At 41.2% G+C, this 20331-nt stretch overlaps 1 protein-coding gene across 2 annotated transcripts in view; it reads left to right on the top strand.

Annotated features, from left to right (window-relative positions):
- ATRNL1 (attractin-like 1) overlaps positions 1-20331 on the top strand; it is a 779810-nt gene that overhangs the window by 723068 nt on the left and 36411 nt on the right. The window contains exon 29 of one of the 2 annotated variants that reach the window (XM_010859293.1): positions 11952-12309. The exons of the other annotated variant lie outside the window; for it this stretch is intronic. Coding sequence (XP_010857595.1) covers positions 11952-11980 — 29 coding nt within the window. The 3' untranslated portion in view covers positions 11981-12309. Of the gene's footprint in view, positions 1-11951; positions 12310-20331 lie in introns of those variants that run through there. 2 annotated transcript variants of the gene reach the window in all.

The following is a 20331-nucleotide window of genomic DNA, read 5'->3' as shown; positions in this document are numbered from 1 at the left end:
ACATTGAGTACATCACTTCCACAGCATCATCCTTTAGGATTTGAAATAGCTCAGCTGGAATTCCATCACCTCCACTAGCTTTGTTTAAAGTGATGCTTCCTAAGGCCCACTTGACTTTGGATTCCAGGATATCTGGCTCTAGGTGAGTGATCACACCGTCATGCTTATCTGGTTCATGAAGATCTTTCTTGTACAGTTCTGTGTATTCTTGCCACCCCTTCTTAATATCTTCTACTTCTTTTAGGTCCATACCATTTCTGTCCTTTATTGTGCCCATCTTTGCATGAAATGTTCCTTTGGTATCTCTAATTTTCTTGAAGAGATCTCTAGTCTTTCCCATTCTATTGTTTTCTCTCTTTCTTTGCACTGATCACTGAGGAAGGCTTTCCTATCTTTCCTTGCTATTCTTTGGAACTCTGCATTCAAATGGGTATATCTTTCCTTTTCTCCTTTGCCTTTCACATCTCTTCTTTTCACAGCTATTTGTAAGACCTCCTCAGACAGCCATTTTGCCTTTTTTCATTTCTTTTTATTGGGGATGGTCTTGATCACTGCCTCCTGTACAATGTCACCAACCTCCATCCATAATTCTTTATAGTCCAACTTTCACAGCCGTACATGAGTACTAGAAAAACCATAGCTTTGACTAGATGGACCTTTTTTCTCAGAGTAATGTCTCTGCTTTTTAGAATGCTGTCTATACTGGTCATAGTTTTTCTTCTGAGGAGCAAGCATCTTTTAATTTCATGGCTGCAGTCACCATCTGCAGTGATTTTGCAGCCCAAGAAAATAAACTCTCTCACTGTTTCCATTGTTTTCCCATCTATTTGCCGTGAAGTGATCTAGAAATTAACAGTATCCAAACCCGTATTTAAGGGTAGATGCAACACTGTTGACTTCAGCATTTTGTATAATGAAAAATTTTAAAATGCCCTAAATGTTTATCGGAAGGAGATAGAGTTTCTCTTAGGAGGTACAGAAATCTCTTACGCTGAAGAGTGAACTGAGGGAAGTGGGTTAAGTTGTGAGGCTGTAGGAAGACGTGGGGACTCTAGAGAACAGGAGGGCGGTTCCTTTCTCAAGGGGACCGCCTCTCAGCTCCAGATACTTGTTGCTGTGAAATTGCAGAACTCAGCTGGGCTGCCAGGTTTTCCAGTTTTCTGTAAAAGAAGCTGGAAATTGGATTCTGAAGCTTAATGATAAAAGAAAACACCATGTGGGTTTACTTACACATACATGTCAAATTTGACCTACAAAACACCAATTTGTGCCACCTAATTTATTCTGTGAGATACTATATAACCATCTTTGTGGTAGACGGGTATACAGGCCCCACATTGGCTTTCCCTTCTGTGAAATGAGTTTATGTACCCCACGCTCTAGAGCTTCCCTGGTGGCTCAGTGGTAAAGAATCCTCCTGCAAGGCACGAGAAGCCGGAGATACGGATTCAATCCCTGGCTCAGGAAGATCCCCTGGAGGAGGGCATGGCAACCCACTCCAATATTCTTGCCTGGAGAATACTATGGACCGAGGAGCCTGATGGGCTACAGTCCATAGGGTTGCAAAGAGTCAGACTTAGTGAGTAAACAACCACAGGTATACATATTAAAGAAAATTCTGGAGGATATACAAAACCAGTTGATGGTGATTTTCTTGAGATGTGGAGCTTAGGACAGTTTTTACTTCTGTTTTTGTATTTTTCTGTATTTTTTATTTTCTACAACAAATCATCTTTGTAGAAAGAAAATAATTAATATCCTTAGAGGATTGATGGTTGAAAGAAGCTCAGGAGCCATGTAGACGATAATAAAATCATCCCATTAGAAGATTTCTTCCCCTAAAAAAAAGTAAATATCTGTCTTCTCCTAAAAACTTGATTGTAGAGCCAAAACTAGCCAGGGAAGTCCTCCCAAAATAATCAAAATGCGGAGATTTGCTTATCAGGATTTTAATAATTATTATAAACTCTAATAACTTTAAGACAGTGTGGTACTGGCACAATACAGGTATATGAACCAATAATGAAATGTTCAACATGTATACATATCTAGAAACTTGATTCTTGATACAAAGCTAGCAAGTGTGAAGCATGTTCCAACAACTGGTGTTGGAAAATTGGCTATCCAAATTTGAAAAATGAAACTGGACCCCTGCCTCACATAGTAACTCAAAATTAATGTCACAAGGCTTTAAAGCTTTAATAGGAAAGGTAATATAAAACATTTCTTAGAAGACAGTCTACAAAAGACTTCAATGACTTGGGAAGAAGGGAGGGATTTATTTACTATAAAGCTCAAGCCAAAAAAAAATGATTAATTCAACTTCATTATACAACTTCTGTTCATGAAAAGACTTCATTAAAAAATTAAGAGTTAAAACATAAGAGCTATTAAAAATCTGCAACTGGCAAATATTTTTATTTAGTAATTTTTGAGTGCTTACTGTGTGATGGATACTGTACTCAGAATTTTGCCTATATTAATGAACTTCATTTTCACAACTACCCTGTTAGACAAGTCACATTGTCATCCCTACTTTATGGATATCACTGAGGCACAGAGAGATTAGGAAATTTGCGCAAGTCCACACTGTAGGTGGTAATTTGGGATTTGCACCCAGGCAGACTTGCTGCAAAGTTCGTTCTTTTAGCCACTTGAACACTGTGTTATACTTCCTCGGCTATAGTAAATAAAGCATGATGATCCAAAATATATAAAGAACACCTACAAATCAATAACAAAAGACTAACTACAATAAAAAATGGGCAAAAGATTTAACATTCATATCACAGAATAGGAAATATCAGTGGTCAATAGTCATGTGAATAATGCTCAATTTCATTAGCCATCAGTGAAATGTAAATTAGAGCTACAAAGAGCTATAATTGCACATTCACCTGATTGGCCAGGATCAAAAAGTTTGCCAAATATTGTAACATCAGGCATACAGGGACTGTAAATCAATCAATATATTAAAGTTATCCTCATAAGAGTTAATTAATTGGTATTTTGGTCCTACTATCTAAAGACTTTGTTAAAAAAAAAAATCCTAGCTCCCTTTAGGCCACATTTTTCTTTAGGCCACATTTGTCTAACATGGACACATGAAACAGTCCCATTAAAAATGGAAGCAGATATGTTTCAATTTATAAAATATGCTTATGAAGTTTTGGCTTATAAAATATAAAATTAGTCTTTAAAACTTGATGGAAAAATTGAGCCTCGTTCAAGTCTATTTTCATTAAATAGAGGGTACATATCTGAGTGAAAAAAGTATTTAACGTTTTCTTGAGTCTATTTAAGAAGGATTTTTATACTGCTTTGGAGGGGTTGACAAACCAAAATAATAACTGTTAATTAATTGCAGGGTTTTAGGCTGTGTTTTATTAATCACTTAATCTAGTGTCCTTTGCCTCATTTCTCACTGTTCCTTGTATGATATTTATCTTAAAATATTGAATCAATAAGAGAAGTGTCAGAAGATTACAGCTCAGTTCGTCTCAAACCAATGTGTATCTTTACCACTGGCCTGCAAAACAGTCTCAGTGATGTTATTATAAGAAGGCCAGAGAGGAAAGATTTTAAGAAAAAAAAGAGGCTTCTTATTCTAGAAAGGTTCCTAACATCAGTGCTAAAAATCATCATGTTTAAACTATCATGGTCATAGTGATTAAAAACAGAAACAAAAGCCTCCTCTCCATCCTTCAGTCCAGTCCTGCAAAAATTAAGTCTGAGAGGCGGTTCCTGTCCAGTTTGTTTGAGATATTGATCTGTGAAGCATCCGGATGCTAACAGCAGCTCATGGGGCCCGAAGTATAATAATAGGGTAGATTATGTTTTCTTTTCCACATCTGCACGCTGAGATTGTTTTGGAGATCTTTCAACTTTGCTCATTATAATCAAGTTGTACCAGCCTTTGTTTTAATAAGATTCTAATCTCAAGGTCTATCCTTCGCGTCAATGACTTTACACTGTTAATTGCTTTCTTGTCCTCCATTAAATTGCGGTTGCAATTGCTTCAACTTAACAGGCGATTTGTGCTTTGTATTCTGCCCCATGCTCTGCAGACGCACTTACTAACATCGTCTTCCTAAAGAACGAAATTACCTATTATCCCTTTAATTTTGATGTACTTTTTTTATGTATTTGGTTTCTAGCTAGTGTCCAACCAGGAAGCTACATATTATCTTCTTTAAAAAAAAAAGTTTTTGTTTTTTTTTAAAGCAACCTAGTATGGATGGCCAGAATTTATTTTTAGACAGAACTCACATAGTGCATTCATTTATTGTTTTATAGGACCAATTAAAAAGACAAAGGGGTCTATTCTCCCCTTGATACACAAGAGTGACTTCCATTAACATTAATGGAAGGGAAACACTTGCATAGAGATGAGTGGAGCCATCATATTAGAAAGTGAAAAAAAAAGCAGAGTCTGGCATGAACATCTCCATGTTTTTCTCTAGAGAAGCTGCACAAAAAGCCAACAGCTCAGTTCACAAATGTGTTTTCCCCCTACGCTTTCTGCTTGTTGTATATTAAAGAAAATCAGTGAATAATTTCAAGGCAGTTCCATCCTCCACAAATCAATCGGATGTGAATTTGTTGTTTTAGCACGAATGACACAACTTAACAGGAGAAATTTGGCAATGAAAAGCAGCCGGGAGACTTGACAGGTTGTTGCTGAAGCAGAGTCCTGTGAGACCTGCTTTTGGAGGCAGAGGTGAAAGTAGAAATTGGTTACCTGAAGAACTCTGTACACAGAAGCTGAATTTTCAGGGGAGCCAGTCTGTCCATGTCAGGCTTCTCTTCTGACATATCTTGCCTGAAACCTATCAAAATCTGGAAACTGCTTCTGACTTTTCAGTGTAGCCTCTGAATCAGTGATCCTCTTAGCCCACTTGTGTGTCTTATGAAAGCTTTAAATGTTAGACTGATATGCTGCTGCTGCTGCTAAGTCGCTTCAGTCGTGTCCGACTCTGTGCGACCCCAGAGACAGCAGCCCACCAGGCTCCCCCATCCCTGGGATTCTCCAGGCAAGAACACTGGAGTGGGTTGCCATTTCCTTCTCCAGTGCATGAAAGTGAAAAGTGAAAGTGAAGTGGTTCAGTCGTGTCCAACTCCTAGCGACCCCATGGACTGCAGCCCATAACCTGATGCAAATTGGGCAAGCTTCTCTTTCATCATTTTATTTTCTAGTTAATTGCCTGGGAGTCAAATTATTTAAAGTGTGACTAGGTCCCCATGCCATCATCTTTTCTTTCAAAATATTGAGACATTCATTTTACATCTGGCAGATGTTGAGTTTACATTGGATTTTAAACTTCAAAGATGAAGGCAGCCCTTCTGAGTAACAGCCCTCTCCTTGGTATCTTTCAGTCTTGTCCTCCTCCTCCTTAGCCTGGACTTTGACTACAAAATCCAGGCTCTGTAGTATCATTTTCTGCCTCCTTTTTTGTTACTATTCATACTGACCTGGAAAATGCTTCTGAGATGTTTCCTACTTTAATTGCTTCCTTTCTCAACTATAACAAATTCCGTGCTTCAGTGCATTATCTTCAGCTTTCTTTGGAACCAAAAGAGATTCAGCTCCTGTAGCCAGCGTTCTTTTTTTAGTTTAAAATGTGACCGTATCCCAGTCCTTTATTAATCACTTTTAATATCCTCTCCCTTGTCTTGGGATCCAATTCAACCTTGATATACTGTTGTCAGAATTCCCTAAAGAATCATCCTGTTTATCCCCCACTCATAACAAAGCCCTGTTTTTTTCATCCTCAGTATTGTGAAGTGGTTTGAGAAATGTATCCAAGGAAAACTGATGTTGGAGGAAGTAGGGAGGACAGTAAGGAGGCCCCATAGGCATTTTATTTTAACTTTATGTTTTTAAAGTACTTTTATTTCCCCCTAATGTCCCTCAGTAGGGCTTCCCTGGTGGATCAGTGGTAAAGAATCCACCTGCCAATGCAGGAGACTTGGGTTTAATCCCTGGGTTGGTAAGATCCCCTGGAGAAGGAAATGGCAACCCACTCCAGTCTTCTTGCCTGGAAAATCCTGTGGACAGCGGAGTCTGGCAGGTTACAGTCCATGGGATTCCAAAAAGAGTCGAACACAATTTAGTGACTAAAACAACGTTTCCCGGTGTGTTAGTTCAGGTCTCCTAAGAAACTGACACCAACAAGAGCTTTATTGGGAGAAATGCCTGTAAAGGTACATAGAGTAAGCATGGATGAGTAAGGAGACACTTCGGCCTGGATGTACATCTGACACCTGTGAAAGGGGAGGGGGAGGAAAGGATGACTGGGTAGGCCCAGCACCATTCTCAGAAAGCTTTGGAAGGCCAGTGGGAAAGTCCTCAAGCCAGTCACCTGCTGGAGAAGTCCCTCGTCAGGCTGGAGTGGACCTGCACTGGTTCTCACCGTGCTCAGCACTGGCAGGGAGCAACCTGGGAGAACCCTGGCATCCTGAACACAGGGATGAACCCAAGAGGTGGCAACTGAAGCTGTCAGGCAACTGTGTAGATCAAACTGACACCTTTTTAGGCCCCCGCACCCAGCTGTTTGTTTTCCCCACTTGCAGCATAGTTACTGCCCTCAGGGTAAGATACCAGCAAACAATCAGAGCAGTCAGTTCCTTCTGGCCAATCTCCCAGTACCAGCTATTGTTCTTTTGAGAATCATCATGGGATCCCTGATGGGCAGTGCAGATCTTTCCCCCACCGAAAGCTCGGAAATTGATGAAAACCATACATCAATTAAATTAGCTCCAAGGCAATGCTATAGTCAAGGCTGAAAATCCATTTCCTGTTCCCCATTTCAAATTATGTATAGCCATGTTTCTAATAGAGCACATAACAGGTTGTAGAGATCAAACACCATTAAGGCTCTTTAATAAGACTGCCAATATGAAGACGCCCTAAGTTTGAATAGAAACCCACTCCCATTTTTCAAATTCCTGCAAAGACATTTAAATCCAAATATTTAATAACTTTACAAATTGAAATTCAAAGTAAATGAAGTCTGCAATCAGGTTCTCTTGCCCCACTGAATTTAAAAAATAAAAATAAAAAAAATAAAAATAAAGAGTTCACTCTCTCCAATATTTTATGTTGTTCAGGGCCAACTACTGGGGTTCTTGATACCTACGGGAGCTAGAGTTTCTTTAGCAGCTTCATTGTGGACTGTCCAGAATTAGGATAGATTTAGTTCCTTCAGTGCTTCATAAATTGCTGGGTAATTTTGAAAGAGTCCGTGAAGTTCATACAAATCTTGAGATTATTTCAACCCTGACGTCATACTTATCCATACTAGACCTTGAGCTGGTCCCCAGGCCCCAGTGTAATTATCCCATCCCCCAAACCACAGCAGAGATTCAGTGGTAAATTAGTGAAGGGTAGATAGAGAAAATCTTGGTTCTAGTCTCCCAAGAATTCCAGTCCGCTTATGCCTAATGCCCAGAATCCATGACCTGTGAGAATAAAGTCAACTGGGAAAAATCTTTCCATAAGAGGTTAATTAGGCCTTATACATTTATATCTATGGGGCAAAAAATCCATCTGTTTAAATGTTCCACTCCAGTGAGTGTTCTTGACCCAGGACTTCTCCTTTCAAACACTCACCTTGAGGCCAAGAACTATGTCTGTCACGTGAGCCATGGAATTTCTGGCACCCAGAACTATGCCTAACATACAGAAGGGCTTGATAAATAATTGTTGTAATAAAATAGAATGTAATAGAATATAATTCCCACTCATGTCATTCGAGCTTCTATATGCCCTTAGTTGAAAAATAGCCTGGTTTACAAGGTGACCTGTTAAAATATCTATTATAATTTACAACTATGTGATGTAGGAATTTCTAAATACTATGCAAAAAAGGAAAAGTAGAAATAAGTCAGGCTCTGAGGCCAATATTACTCTCACTGTCATCTGTAACCTCAGATTTAAAATTCATCACTATAGCCATTTTCATTCATTCATTTTATGACAAATGTTTACTGTTGTAACTGCTTAAATGGTTATAAACAAAGCATATTTATACAAGTAAAAAAATCATTTAACAAAGTGATCTTTTTAAAGCTAGTTTTCTGCTAATAAAGTTTGAAAATCACTAATTTAGCAACAGTAAAGTTGGCTTTGAGCCAGAGTTTTATCTGGATTCAAGTTCTCTGTCACAACATATTTGAGACTCAGGTAAGTCTTTTGTAAAGTGGAAGTGATTATATATAACTCAAAGTTTGTTGCAAAAATTGAGAGAGCTAAGTATAATCTTCAAAGCCCCTGGCACAGAGCAGCTCTCTATATGGCTTTATACAGTGGACGATACAGGACGGCAAACAAAATAGGCACTTATTTTAATTTTATTTTCAGTATTTGGAGATATTTTCCTTATTTTAAATAATTTTAACTATAAGTGGGTAAAACAATTTTTATTATTAAAATTTACGACTTTCCAGTGTTTTATGTTACATATTTTTTATACCTCTGCTCCAGCACATACCTCCCACTAGACTTTCAGTGCCTTAAGGTTAAGGACTGTGTCCTAGTCTTCATCATCACAATGGGGGCCATGTAATCATACTCAGTAAACTTCTGAATAAATACTATTTTTTAATTCAGCAAACACATGAATAACCCTTATAGGTATCTGTCTCTGCTACAAGTGCTTTGTAAATGTTTACCCACTTCATCAGCATGATCCTCTGAGATAGCTACTCTCATCACACCCAAGTTATAGATGGGGACTCAGGCACAGACAGCTTAAGTGACCTAACTAGAGTCATAGGGCTGAGCAAGTGGTAGAGTCAGATGGAGCTCAACGTTGCCTGGCTTCAAAGTCCATTCTCTTGATCCTTACACAGTGCTGCCTCCTCTTGATGAAAGTGATGATCATATCACCCAAAAAGGAGTTGCAATAGCAAGCTGATTGAATTAGCAATCATTCAGCACTAGACTTGAATTGTGGTTTCCATAGTAACCTTAACTCTTCACTCTTGGGATGTAGTTTTTCAGTTGCTCAGTCCTGTCCAACTCTTTATGACCCCATGGACTACAGCATGCCAGGCTTCCCTGTCCTTCATTATCTCTTGGAGTGTGCTCAAACTCATGTCCATTGAGTCGATGATGCAATCCAGCCATGTCATCCTCTGTCACTCCCTTCTCCTGCCTTCAGTCTTTCCCAGCGTCAGGGTCTTTTCCAATGAGTCTACTCTTCACATCAGATGGCCAAAGTATTGGAGCTTCAGCTTCAGTATCAGTCCTTCTAATGAATATTCAGAGTTGATTTCCTTTAGGATTGACTGGTTTAATCCCCTTGCTATCCGAGGGACTCCCAAAAGTCTTCTCCAGCACCAAGGTTTGAAAGCATCACTTCTTTGGCACTTAGCCTTCTTTATGGTCCACCTCTCACGTCCATGACTACTGGAAAAACCATAGCTTTGACTACATGGACCTTTGTTAGCAAAGTGATGTCTCTGCTTGTTAATACACTGTCTAGGTTTGTCATAGCTTTTCTTCCAAGGAGCAAGCGTCTTTTAACTTTTTGGCTGCAGTCACTGCCCACAGTGATTTTGGAGCCCAAGAAAATTGGATTATGTGTGTTATAAAAGAAGCATTTGTCTAGTTGAGCTCTGGGTGTTGTGGGTGTGGTCTTGATACTTGGAACCATCTTATCTATCAGTACTGTGAGCACAGTGCCTCAGGCATAAGGAAGTGTTTAAGAAAGGAAACAAAAATTCTACTGTAAAATAAGAGAACTACAAAACTTAAATTAAGGAATATCTAGAAAATGTAGTAGAATACCAGCTTTATTAATTAGTCAATTTCGCACTCATAAACATTTCAGTACACTTGCAAACAGTCTGGGTTTGCCTACTTCATTGGAATCCCTGAGTAAGCAGGATCATCACTGAATAATCATAATCAATCATATGTTCCATGAGATATTATAGTAAATGTTTTTAAATAAAAATTATAAAAACTTTTCAAATCCTGTATACTAAATATTTCATGTCAATATATTTTACTGTATTTGATATGATGTATAGAGGGATCTATGAAGGTCTTAAAATAACCTTGTAATGACTCATTTCACTTCAGTCCTTCACAAACTCCGTAGCATGTGGCCCGCTTGTCTGTACTTGTACACAGCAGCCATGCTGAATGGAGTCAAGAAGAAAGTGTACATTGTCTTATTTATAAGCTTCGTATGTAATCAATTTGTAAAAATTAATAGGTATTTTTCTTGAATACTACCATGCAAATATTTGAATTATGCCTCCTCTGCCTTCTGATTTTGTAATTCTAAGAAATGCACCCTGGAAGAAGCAGCAGTGAACGGCAGTAACAGGAAGGCGGGAGGGGGGAAGCTTGAGAAGGAAGGGCTGGGAGTGGCAGGTGAACCAGCTCACCGCCCAGATCATAAACTCCTGAGGCCAGTGACACGCCTGGGACCAAGAAAACTCTGTGAATGCATAAAGGTTCTGTGAATACATAAACCAGGGCCCTTAGCCCATTTGCATTATTTTGAATATCCCATGACTCCCTCTCAGCACCTAGTACAGTCCTCAGCAGTTTGGAGGCTTTTTGGTTTCATAATGCTGTTGTAACAAACCACCACAAACCAGGTGGCTTGCAAGGCAGATTTATCATCTTTCAGTTCTGGAAGTCAGAAATCTAAAACAGGTCTGAAGAGCTGCACTTCTTCTGGAGGTTCTGGGGTGGGGGGGAACTTGTTTCCTCACCTCTTCTAGCTTCTAGAGGATACTGGCAGCTCCCACCCGACCCTGCCCTCTCCCCATCCCCTGCTTCCATCCATCTTCAAAGCCACCAACTATCTGGTAGGGTCTTTCTCAATTGCATCGCTCTGACTGACCCTGCCCACCACTTCCACATGATTGTATTGCATGCATGCTAAGTCACTTCAGTCATGTCTGACTCTTTGCAACCCCATGGACTGTAGCCCTCCAGGCGCCATTGTCCGTGGGATTCTCCAGGCAAGAACACTGGAGCAGATTGCCATCCCCTTCTCCAGGGGATCTTCCTGACCCAGGGATCGAACCTGGGTCTTCTGCACTGGCAGGTGTGTTCTTTACCACTCATGCCACCTCAGTTGTATTGGGCCCTCCCAGATCCCCAACAATCCAGGATTGTCTTTCCCATCTCAAAATCTTTAATTTGGTTACATCTGTAAAGTCCCTTTTGCGCGTACAATAGATTCCTGGAATTAGGACTTGGCGTGGGCATCTTTAGTGGGTGGTGTTATTCTGCCCACCAGAGGCACTTGGCAGGCTCTAGGTGAGTAGACTCCTCAGGGCTCTGAGTGATTTCCAAAGCTTGTTCAGCTCATCTTGCTTGTACGGCTCCCCTAATGCACCTTGCGTTCTGCCTCTCAAGTTGCTGCTGCATCTCTTCCTACTCATTACTTTACCCTTAAACCTAATGATAGGGAAGTTGTATGATTCACTATCTTCCTTTTATTCTCTTGATAATAATACCCTGTGAGAGACCCTTGATGGGAACGGGAGCTGTGTTCGCAGATATGTGTGTGAGATGTCTGCATATCCATACTGACATTTTTCTATCCTGTATTTATCTCTGTTTTCTCTACTTTTTAGTTGGACAAAAAGTTTTAAGAAAATTGCCACATGCAAAGAGTCCTTTCAAGATGCCATATGAGTTACTAATGGACGTGGCTAATAATGACCCTGTTCCCCTGCTCCCCACTTCTCTTCTTCCTTGTCCCCCATCATTTAAAGGAATCAGAGGCAGCAGGGGAGTAAAGCTATCAGAGTCAGATCTGCCATGTACCTGTGAGTCCTCAGTGAATTTCTGATCCTCTCCGTGCCTCAGTGTTCTCATACAGAAAAGGGAATGGCGGTCAATTTTCTGCTTCATACTGCGCTCAGGAACCAGTGTTTGTTTCACTTTTGTCTTTTATTGGAACCCATTTGATTTCCAGAACAGCCCTCAAGACTGCCTGCAGGATAGAGGACAAACTCCTCAGCACAGAGGCTCTTCAAAGTCTGATCCTACCCGAACTTTCCAACTTCGTCTTTCATTTGCTTCCACCGCACACAGCCCTCCAGCAAAACCCTTCTTGCCTGGCCCCAAACGTGCTCAAGAGAGGAGATGACGAAGTTCACTCTGTGTGGGTTTTTTTTCCTTCTTTGGTGAATAGGAAAACTGGGGCTAGGGGAGAGACCCATTGTTTGCGAGATTTTCTAAAATATTAGAATGATTATCTTGCCTTGGAAAAGGAGAGGAAATAGAGTGTATTTAAATTCAGATAAAAATGTATGCTTCAGTTTAGAATATACAGCTCATCAGACATAACATTGTAGTGGCAAGTGATACCTGGCCAGAAGGATATTTTAAGCATTATTAAGCCTTATCTTGAGCTTCCCTGATGGCTCACATGGTAAAGCGTCTGCCTGCAATGCGGGAGACCCGGGTTCGATTCCTGGGTCAGGAAGATCCCCTGGAGAAGGAAATGGCAATCCACTCCAGCACTCTTGCCTGGAAAATCCCATGGATGGAGGAGCCTGATAGGCTACAGTCCATGGGGTCACAAAGAGTCGGACACAACTTCACTTTCACTTTCAAGCCTTATCTTGAGCTTCCCAGGTGGCACTGGTGGTAAAGAATCCACCTGCCAAGGCAGGAGATGCAAGAGACGCAGGTTGAATCCCTGGATCAGGAGGATTCCCCTTGAGTAGAAAATGGCCACCCACTCCAGTATTCTTGCCTGAAGAATTCCATGGACAGAGGAGCCTGGTGGGCTACGGCTGGACACGACTGAGTATGCACACATTACATCAAGCCTTATCTTCCCTAAACAAAGTAGATGGGCAGGCCAAGAATAACTGAGTTCCTGCTTCACTCAGTGGACATTAGGAGTAAGCAAATAATGGAAAAGCAGCTTCTTCTTGGGATGTCACAGCCTGATTTGGGGAGGGTTGAGCATGGAGACCAGGAAGGGTCCCTCTCATCTCTGAAGATCCCCCTTCTGAGTCACCTGATGTCTTAACACCGTTACCTGATGAAAAGCAACAATTCAAGGGTCATTAGCATCACACTCTCCTCAGGTCACTTTCCTATAAGGAACAATGCCTAAACCAAGAGAATATTGTGCTGGGGATCAGGGCTGTGGTAACAGAGGAAAGGGGCCGCCGTGCCTTCGTTCTCAGCCTCATTCTTCATCCTTCTGCCCTTTACACTGTCCTCTTTCACTTTTTAAGAGCTGTGTTAAGCGTACTCAATCCAATTGTTCTGGTGGATGAATTTTTGATGGATTGTTTTCCCCAACACCCGTCTCCACCTCTCAGAGAAGCCACCCAGGACACACGTTGTGCCCTTTCATACCCTGAGACTTTTGTACATGCGGTTCCTGCAGCCGAATCAGCCTTTTACCCGCCTCCACCAGCACACCAGGCCATTCCTGCTCATTGTCTATACTCAGCATCAGATCTGTGAAGCTCTTCCTAATGACCGGTGCAACCCATCAGACACAGCCAGGAAAGGTCATTAATTAATATTGTATGCTAACCTTTAATGTGTTATACCGAATGTATATGCGTATAGCAGAATTTCCCTGCAGAATTTTCATAAAACATTTTGTCCGGCAGGCTAAACTGGCCACCATAGAAGTAAAGTTAACTGGCTATGATGTCTGTGTTTCAGGGACATTTAGATGTGTATCGCGAGGCAGAAGCAAGGAGAGGGAATGAAATGAAACCAGATTAATCATCTGAGAAAAACCATAAGCTTCTCACCCTACTTGACAACGAACTTTTCCTTTAAGATACTAAATAACAACAGCAAAACTTCCACGGGAATGTATGATATTTTTTTTTTTTGCCTTACAGCTCACAGGTTGTTTTCATGTTCGTTATCTCACTGGATCTTGACCACAACCCTGTTCAGTGCACTTTACAGATGGAGAAATCAAGGCCCAGCAGAACAACCGTTTAAAGTAACAGAGTCATTGGGTGACAGTTAGGAAAGGAAGGTGTGGTCATCCATCTACCGTTCCTCCAACAAGCCTTTAAAAGTGAAAAGTGAAATGTGTTAGTCGCTCAGTGGTGTCTGACTCTTTACAACCCCAAGGACTATAGCTCGCTCAGTTCCTCTGTCCATGGAATTCTCCAGGCAAGAATACTGGAGTGACTAGCCATTCCCTTCTCCAGGGATCTTCCTGATTCACGGCTCAAACCCAGGTCTCCTGCATTGCAGGAGATTCTTTACCATCTGAGCCACCAGGGAAGCCCCGAAGAGGTGATGGTGGTGGTGGTTTATTGTTCAATTGTGTCCTGCTCTTGCGACTCCATATACTGTAGCCCACCAGGTTGCTTTGTCCATGGCAGACAGCAATAGCTGGCATGTCCTGGGCACTAGTAACAGCACAAGGAAACACAAGCTCTGGTTTTGCCCCTCAAGGACCTGCTGCCTTGCTTAGCCCATGCCCCATCCTGTGTTTCTCCCCCTTACTGCTTATTTGAGCCACCTATCATTTGAGTAACTTGTTCCATGCCCAGTTGGAAAGTTTGCAATCTGGAAGGTCGTAATTTGTGATTCACTTCCTATGTCTGCATACCTTAAAAGAGCCCCATATGATGTGTCTCCTTTATGCAGTTTTTCTTGCCACCACACCATGTGCTAACATCAGACTATTAAATGATTTAATAGTCATCTTCTGACTTAAACAGCTTCCAATCCATTAGGAGAACAGGAAGAACTTGGTTGGAAGAACTGCAGGAAGCAGTGGCACCCCAGTCCTGAAGATTTTTATTGATAATGAAGATATGAAATGACAACCACAGCAAGGGGAGGGGCAATCTAGGGAACTATTACCAACAAATACAATAAAATGTTGACTGTTTTATTATAGGGAATGCTCATACAAATAAGGGAAACCTAATACATCAATACAGAAAGAGACAAAATACACAAAGAAGCAATCGATAAATAGACTGATGACCAATAAAAAATATTAAAAGCTTATAATCTGAGTAGTAGTCAATAAAATAGATATTAAAATGTGTCAAATTAAAACATCTGTCAAATTAAAGAAAAATATATATTATATGTGTGTACCATGAAATAGGCCTATTTTTAAACATCATGGGTAGAGATATAAGTCTCTGTAAGATAATTGGGACCCTGTATCAAGAGCTTCAGCGTGGTTCATATTCTTGCACTTGTGCTGTGCTTAGTTGCTCAGTTGTGTCCAGCCTTTTGCAACCCCACGGACTGTAGCCTGCCAGACTCTTGTCCATGCGGGTTCCCCAGGCAAGAATTCTGGAGTGGGTTGCCATGCCCTCCTCCAGGGGATCTTCCCAACCCAGGGATCGAACCCAGGTCTCCCACATTGCAGGTAGATTCTTTACCGTCTGAGCCATTAGGGAAGCCCTTAGTGAAAATTTTCATTTTTCACTTTTCATTCTTGCACTTAGTAATTTCATTTTTAGGAATCTATTTGAAGGAAACAAAACAGAAGTCTGGTCAAATAATCAAAAGCAGAGAAGGTCAACCCAGCATTATTTTTAATAGTATAAAGTTGAAAGCTTAGATAAATAATAGCAAGAAAAATGTACGTAAATGATCATGTAGCCATGTGTTATAATAATGCAAAGAATATTTAATGACAAGGGGAAATGTCAATTTGTTAAGTGTTCAAAATTCATTCACCTAAATCTTGGAAGAATGTCATGGCTCTTCATATGGTGAGAACGTAAGAAGAGACAGTCTCCATATCTAAGAGGGCATGTGAGGCAGAAGGGGACCCTAGGCTGAGGACCAGATGCCCTGGCTGCCACCACTAACTAACCAGGTGGCCTTGGCAAGGTCTCTAGACTACCCAGATCTCCCAGTTCCTCCCAGTGCCCTCTGCTTCTGCCTCAGAGTGAGAACTGTAAGATGATGTGTATGACAACTGCCTTGTGGTGGTGAAGCTGGCTGCTGTTAGTATAGAGTGCAGGTGCTCAAGAGGGAAAATTAGTAGTAGGAGGGAGGCTGCTGCTGCTAAGTCGCTTCAGTCATGTCTGCCTCTGTGCAACCCCATAGACGGCAGCCCACCAGGCTCCCCCATCCCTGGGATTCTCCAGGCAAGAAGACTGGAGTGGGTTGCCATTTCCTTCTCCAATGCAAGAAAGTGAAAAGTGAAAGTGAAGCTGCTCAGCCGTGCTGACTCTAGCAACCCCATGGACTGCACCTACCGGGCTCCTCCGTCCATGGGATTTTCCAGGCAAGAGTACTGGAGTGGGTTGCCATTGCCATAGTAACTGTAAACACACTTTATAAACTAATTTTTCAGTTTATGTTTAATATTTCAATTCATTCCTAGTCTTCATTTTTTTCCACATAGAGAGCATGCATCTCCCCAGCTGTCATCAGCATCTTTAAAAAAGAAAGTGAAAGTGTTAGTTGTTCAGTTGTGTCTGACTCTTTATGACCCCATGGACTGTAGCCCACCAGGCTCCTCTGTCTGTGGAATTCTGCAGGGAAGAATACTGGAGTGCATAGCCATTCCCTTCTCCAGGAGATCTTCCCAACCCAGGAATAGAACCCAGGTCTCCTGCATTGCAGGCAGATTTTTTACCATCTGAGTCACCAAGGAAGCTCCTTTCACTCAAACAGTTATGAGTCCTTTGATCACACCCACCTACCCCAGCTCCCAGAGATGGTTCTGGCCTCACATGGAGCCTTGCAAAGTAGAATTGTGGTTAAGATGATCAGCTCCAGGGTCAGGACACCTGGTTCAAACCTCAGCTATGTCACAGTACCTGTTACAAAACCTGTCAGCGTGCTTACACTGCTGTAAATCCACAGTTTCTTCTACTATGGGGATGTTGGAGATAAGAACCTCAACCCCACTGGGGCCATGGGAAGATTAAATGAAATGGTCCATGTAAGGGCTTGGCTAGTGCAATACCTGGCACAGAGTCAACAATAAATGATATAGGATTTATTATTATCATTTCTACTGTCCCAAACTCCTGCATGGCTTTCGGTTTCCAGTTACAGAGCAGTGCTTCTAACGTGGTCGGTTAAGGAGTCCAGGACATGTCAGCCAGCACAAGAAGCATAGGTGATGTTACAGAACTTGGTAGAAATCCCAGTGGACATCCAGACTGCTTGTGGATTCCCCAGACTGTAAACTCCAAACCGTGGATCCCTACTTCTATGTAGGTTTTGAGTATAAGTGGAAACTGGGAGTGGTTAACATTTGAAAACACTTCATGGACAAACTGGGACGGATCATGTGTCAGGGAGACTGAACACTGGGAAAGGATATGCATTGAGAGGAAGAAATGTGGTGTGATCTATAAAGCATGTGGAAGTGATGGAATCCTAAGGTCCCATGTCCAGAAAGCAGGCATTTGGGGGAGAGAAATAAGCCACAAATGAGTCAAAGTAGAAGGAAAATGAGGCATATGTTGAGCTCCTCTCCAATTTATGAATGCATTTCCTTATTTTTCAAATGTTAAGCAGTGAAATAATGGAAGATAAATATGGGCTTTATAATAAAGATATATCCATCTGAATGCAGAGTTCCAAAGAATAGCAAGGAGAGATAAGAAAGCCTTCCTCAGTGATCAATGCAAAGAAATAGAGGAAAACAATAGAATGGGAAAGTCTAGAGATCTCTTCAAGAAAATCAGAGATACCAAGGAATATTTCATGCAAAGACTGGCTCAATAAAGGACAGAAACTGTATGGACCTAACAGAAGCAGAAGATATTAAGAAGAGATGGCAAGAATACACAGAAGAACTGTACGAAAAAGCTCTTCACAACCCAGATAATCACGATGGTGTGATCACTCATCTAGAGCAAGACATACTGGAATGCAAAGTAAAGTGAGCTTTAGGAAGCATCACTAAGAATAAAGCCAGTGGAGGTGATGAAATTCCAGTTGAGCTATTTCAAATCCTAAAAGATGATGCCGTAGAAGTGCTGCACACAATATGCCAGCAAATCTGGAAAACTCAGCAGTGGCCACAGGGCTGGAAAAGGTCAGTTTTTATTCCAATGCCAAAGAATGCTCAAACTACTGCACAATTGCACTCATCTCACATGCTAGCAAGGTAATGCTCAAAATTCTCCAAGCTGTGCTTCAATGGTACGTGAACCGAGAACTTCCATATGTTAAAGCTGGATTTAGAAAAGGCAGAGGAACCAGAGATTAAATTGCCAACATCCGTTGGATCATAGAAAAAGCAAGAGAATTCCAGAGAAACATCTATTTCTGCTTTATTGATGATGCCAAAGCCTTTGACTGTGTGGATCACAACAAAGTGTAGAAAATTCTTCAAGAGATGGGAATACCAGACCACCTGACCTAACTCCTGAGAATTCTGTATGCAGTTCAAGAAGCAACAGTTAGAACTGGACATGGAACAACAGACTGGTTCCAAATTGGGAAAGGTGTACGTCAAGGCTGTATATTGTCACCCTGCTTATTTAACTTATATGCACAGTACATCATGTGAAATGCCAGGGTGGATGAAGCACAAGCTGGAATCAAGATTGCCAGGAGAAATGTCAATAACCTCAAATATGCAGATGACACCACCCTTATGGCAGAAAGCGAAGAGGAACTAAAGAGCTTCTTGATGAAAGTGAAAGAGGAGAGTGAAAAAGCTGGCTTAAACTCAACATTCAGAAAACTGAGATCATGGCATCTGGTCCCATTCAGTTCAGTTCAGTTGCTCAGTGTGTCTGACTCTTTGCAACCCCATTGCTTCATGGCAAATAGATGGGGAAACAATGGAAACAGTGACAGACTTTATTTTGGGGGGCTCCAAAATCACTGAAGATGGTGATTGCAGCCATGAAATTAAAAGACACTTGCTCCTTGGAGGAAAAGCTATGACCAACCTAGACAGCATATTGAAAAGCAGAGACATTACTTTGCCAACAAAGGTCTGTCTAGTCAAAGCTATGGTTTTTCCAGTAGTCATGTATGGATGTGAGAGTTGGACCATAAAGAAAGCTGAGCATCGAAGAATTAGTGCCATTGAACTGTGGTGTTGGAGAAGACTCTTGAGGGTCCCTTGGACTGCAAGGAGATCCAACCAGGCTATCCTAAAGGAAATCAGTCCTGAATATTCATTGGAAGGACTGATGCTGAAGCTGAAGCTCCAATACTTTGGCCACCTGTTGTGAACAATTGCCTCCTTAGAAAAGACCCTGATGCTGGGAAAGATTGAAGGCGGGAGGAGAAGGAGATGGCAGAGGATGAGATGGTTGGATGGCATCACTGACTCAATGGACATGAGTCTGAGCAAACTCTGAGAGTTGATGATGGATAGGGAAGCCTGGCATGCTGCCATCCATGGGGTTGCCAAGAGTTGTTCAGGACTGAGCGACTGAACTGAACTGCACTGAAGTATGAGCTTTAGAGACAGAAGACGATTCAAACCTCAGCTTTGCTACTTCCTTATAGCCCTTGGGAAAGCTATTTAATTTCTCTAAGCCTCCATTTCCTATTTGTAACATAAGTATAAAAATACTATATCCCACCCCACTCTTGTGAGAATTCAGTAAAAAGAAATACTTGTAGAGAAGCAAGCATATATTAAACAGTGAATCCCTTCCTTCTCTTCAGTAGAGAAACGTTTAATGCAAAGATTGCATTTTATGCATTTGTGGTGTTAAAAGTCAGTATTGTTCCTGTGGCTTTGGAAATATCTAATCAAACATGCTCATAAGTGTTTTGAAGATTAAAAATATTTGACAGTTACAAACAGGTCAAGTGCTAAGGATGTAACGATAAGTAAGACAAAGTTGTTGCCAGTTGGAGCTTCCTAGAAAGCTGTTGGGAAAGACAGCAGATAATTAATATGTATACAAATGATGCATTAAAGAAAGCTTTTCATAGAAAAAATAAGATATTCACACGTGCTTAGTCTGCATGACTTTTAAATGGAGATTTTGCTGATTGATTGATGATCTTAGCTGGTGATAAGAACAAGTGAATAAAATCCTGGACTCCCAAGGTAGAGGATCCTAAAGAGATTAGAGTAAGGAGGTAGATTTTGAGCTGAGAAGGCTCACGTGTTGATGTCTAAAAGCGTGCATTCTATAAATTGTGACACCTCTGAAAACGAAGTCAGGTAGCTTTCCTAGGCCAGCAAATTGCCAGTGACCCTAGAGAATTGTGTGAGGCCACAATTTAATTGCACAAGCTTTAAGAGATCTGCAGTCCTTTATCCCATTAATTCGACCTGCAACTTTGTTCTCTCATCCTTTTGAATATGCAATTCTCATTGATTTCAATGGGAGTTACAGACTCAGAGAAAGGGAAGAATTGGGCCAATTATCTGTTCAAAGCAGAGC

This window comes from Bison bison, unplaced genomic scaffold, assembly GCF_000754665.1.
Source record: "Bison bison bison isolate TAMUID 2011002044 unplaced genomic scaffold, Bison_UMD1.0 scf7180017864456, whole genome shotgun sequence".
In the NCBI taxonomy this organism is placed as follows: domain Eukaryota; kingdom Metazoa; phylum Chordata; class Mammalia; order Artiodactyla; family Bovidae; genus Bison; species Bison bison.
This window is presented reverse-complemented; position numbering and strand designations above follow the sequence as displayed.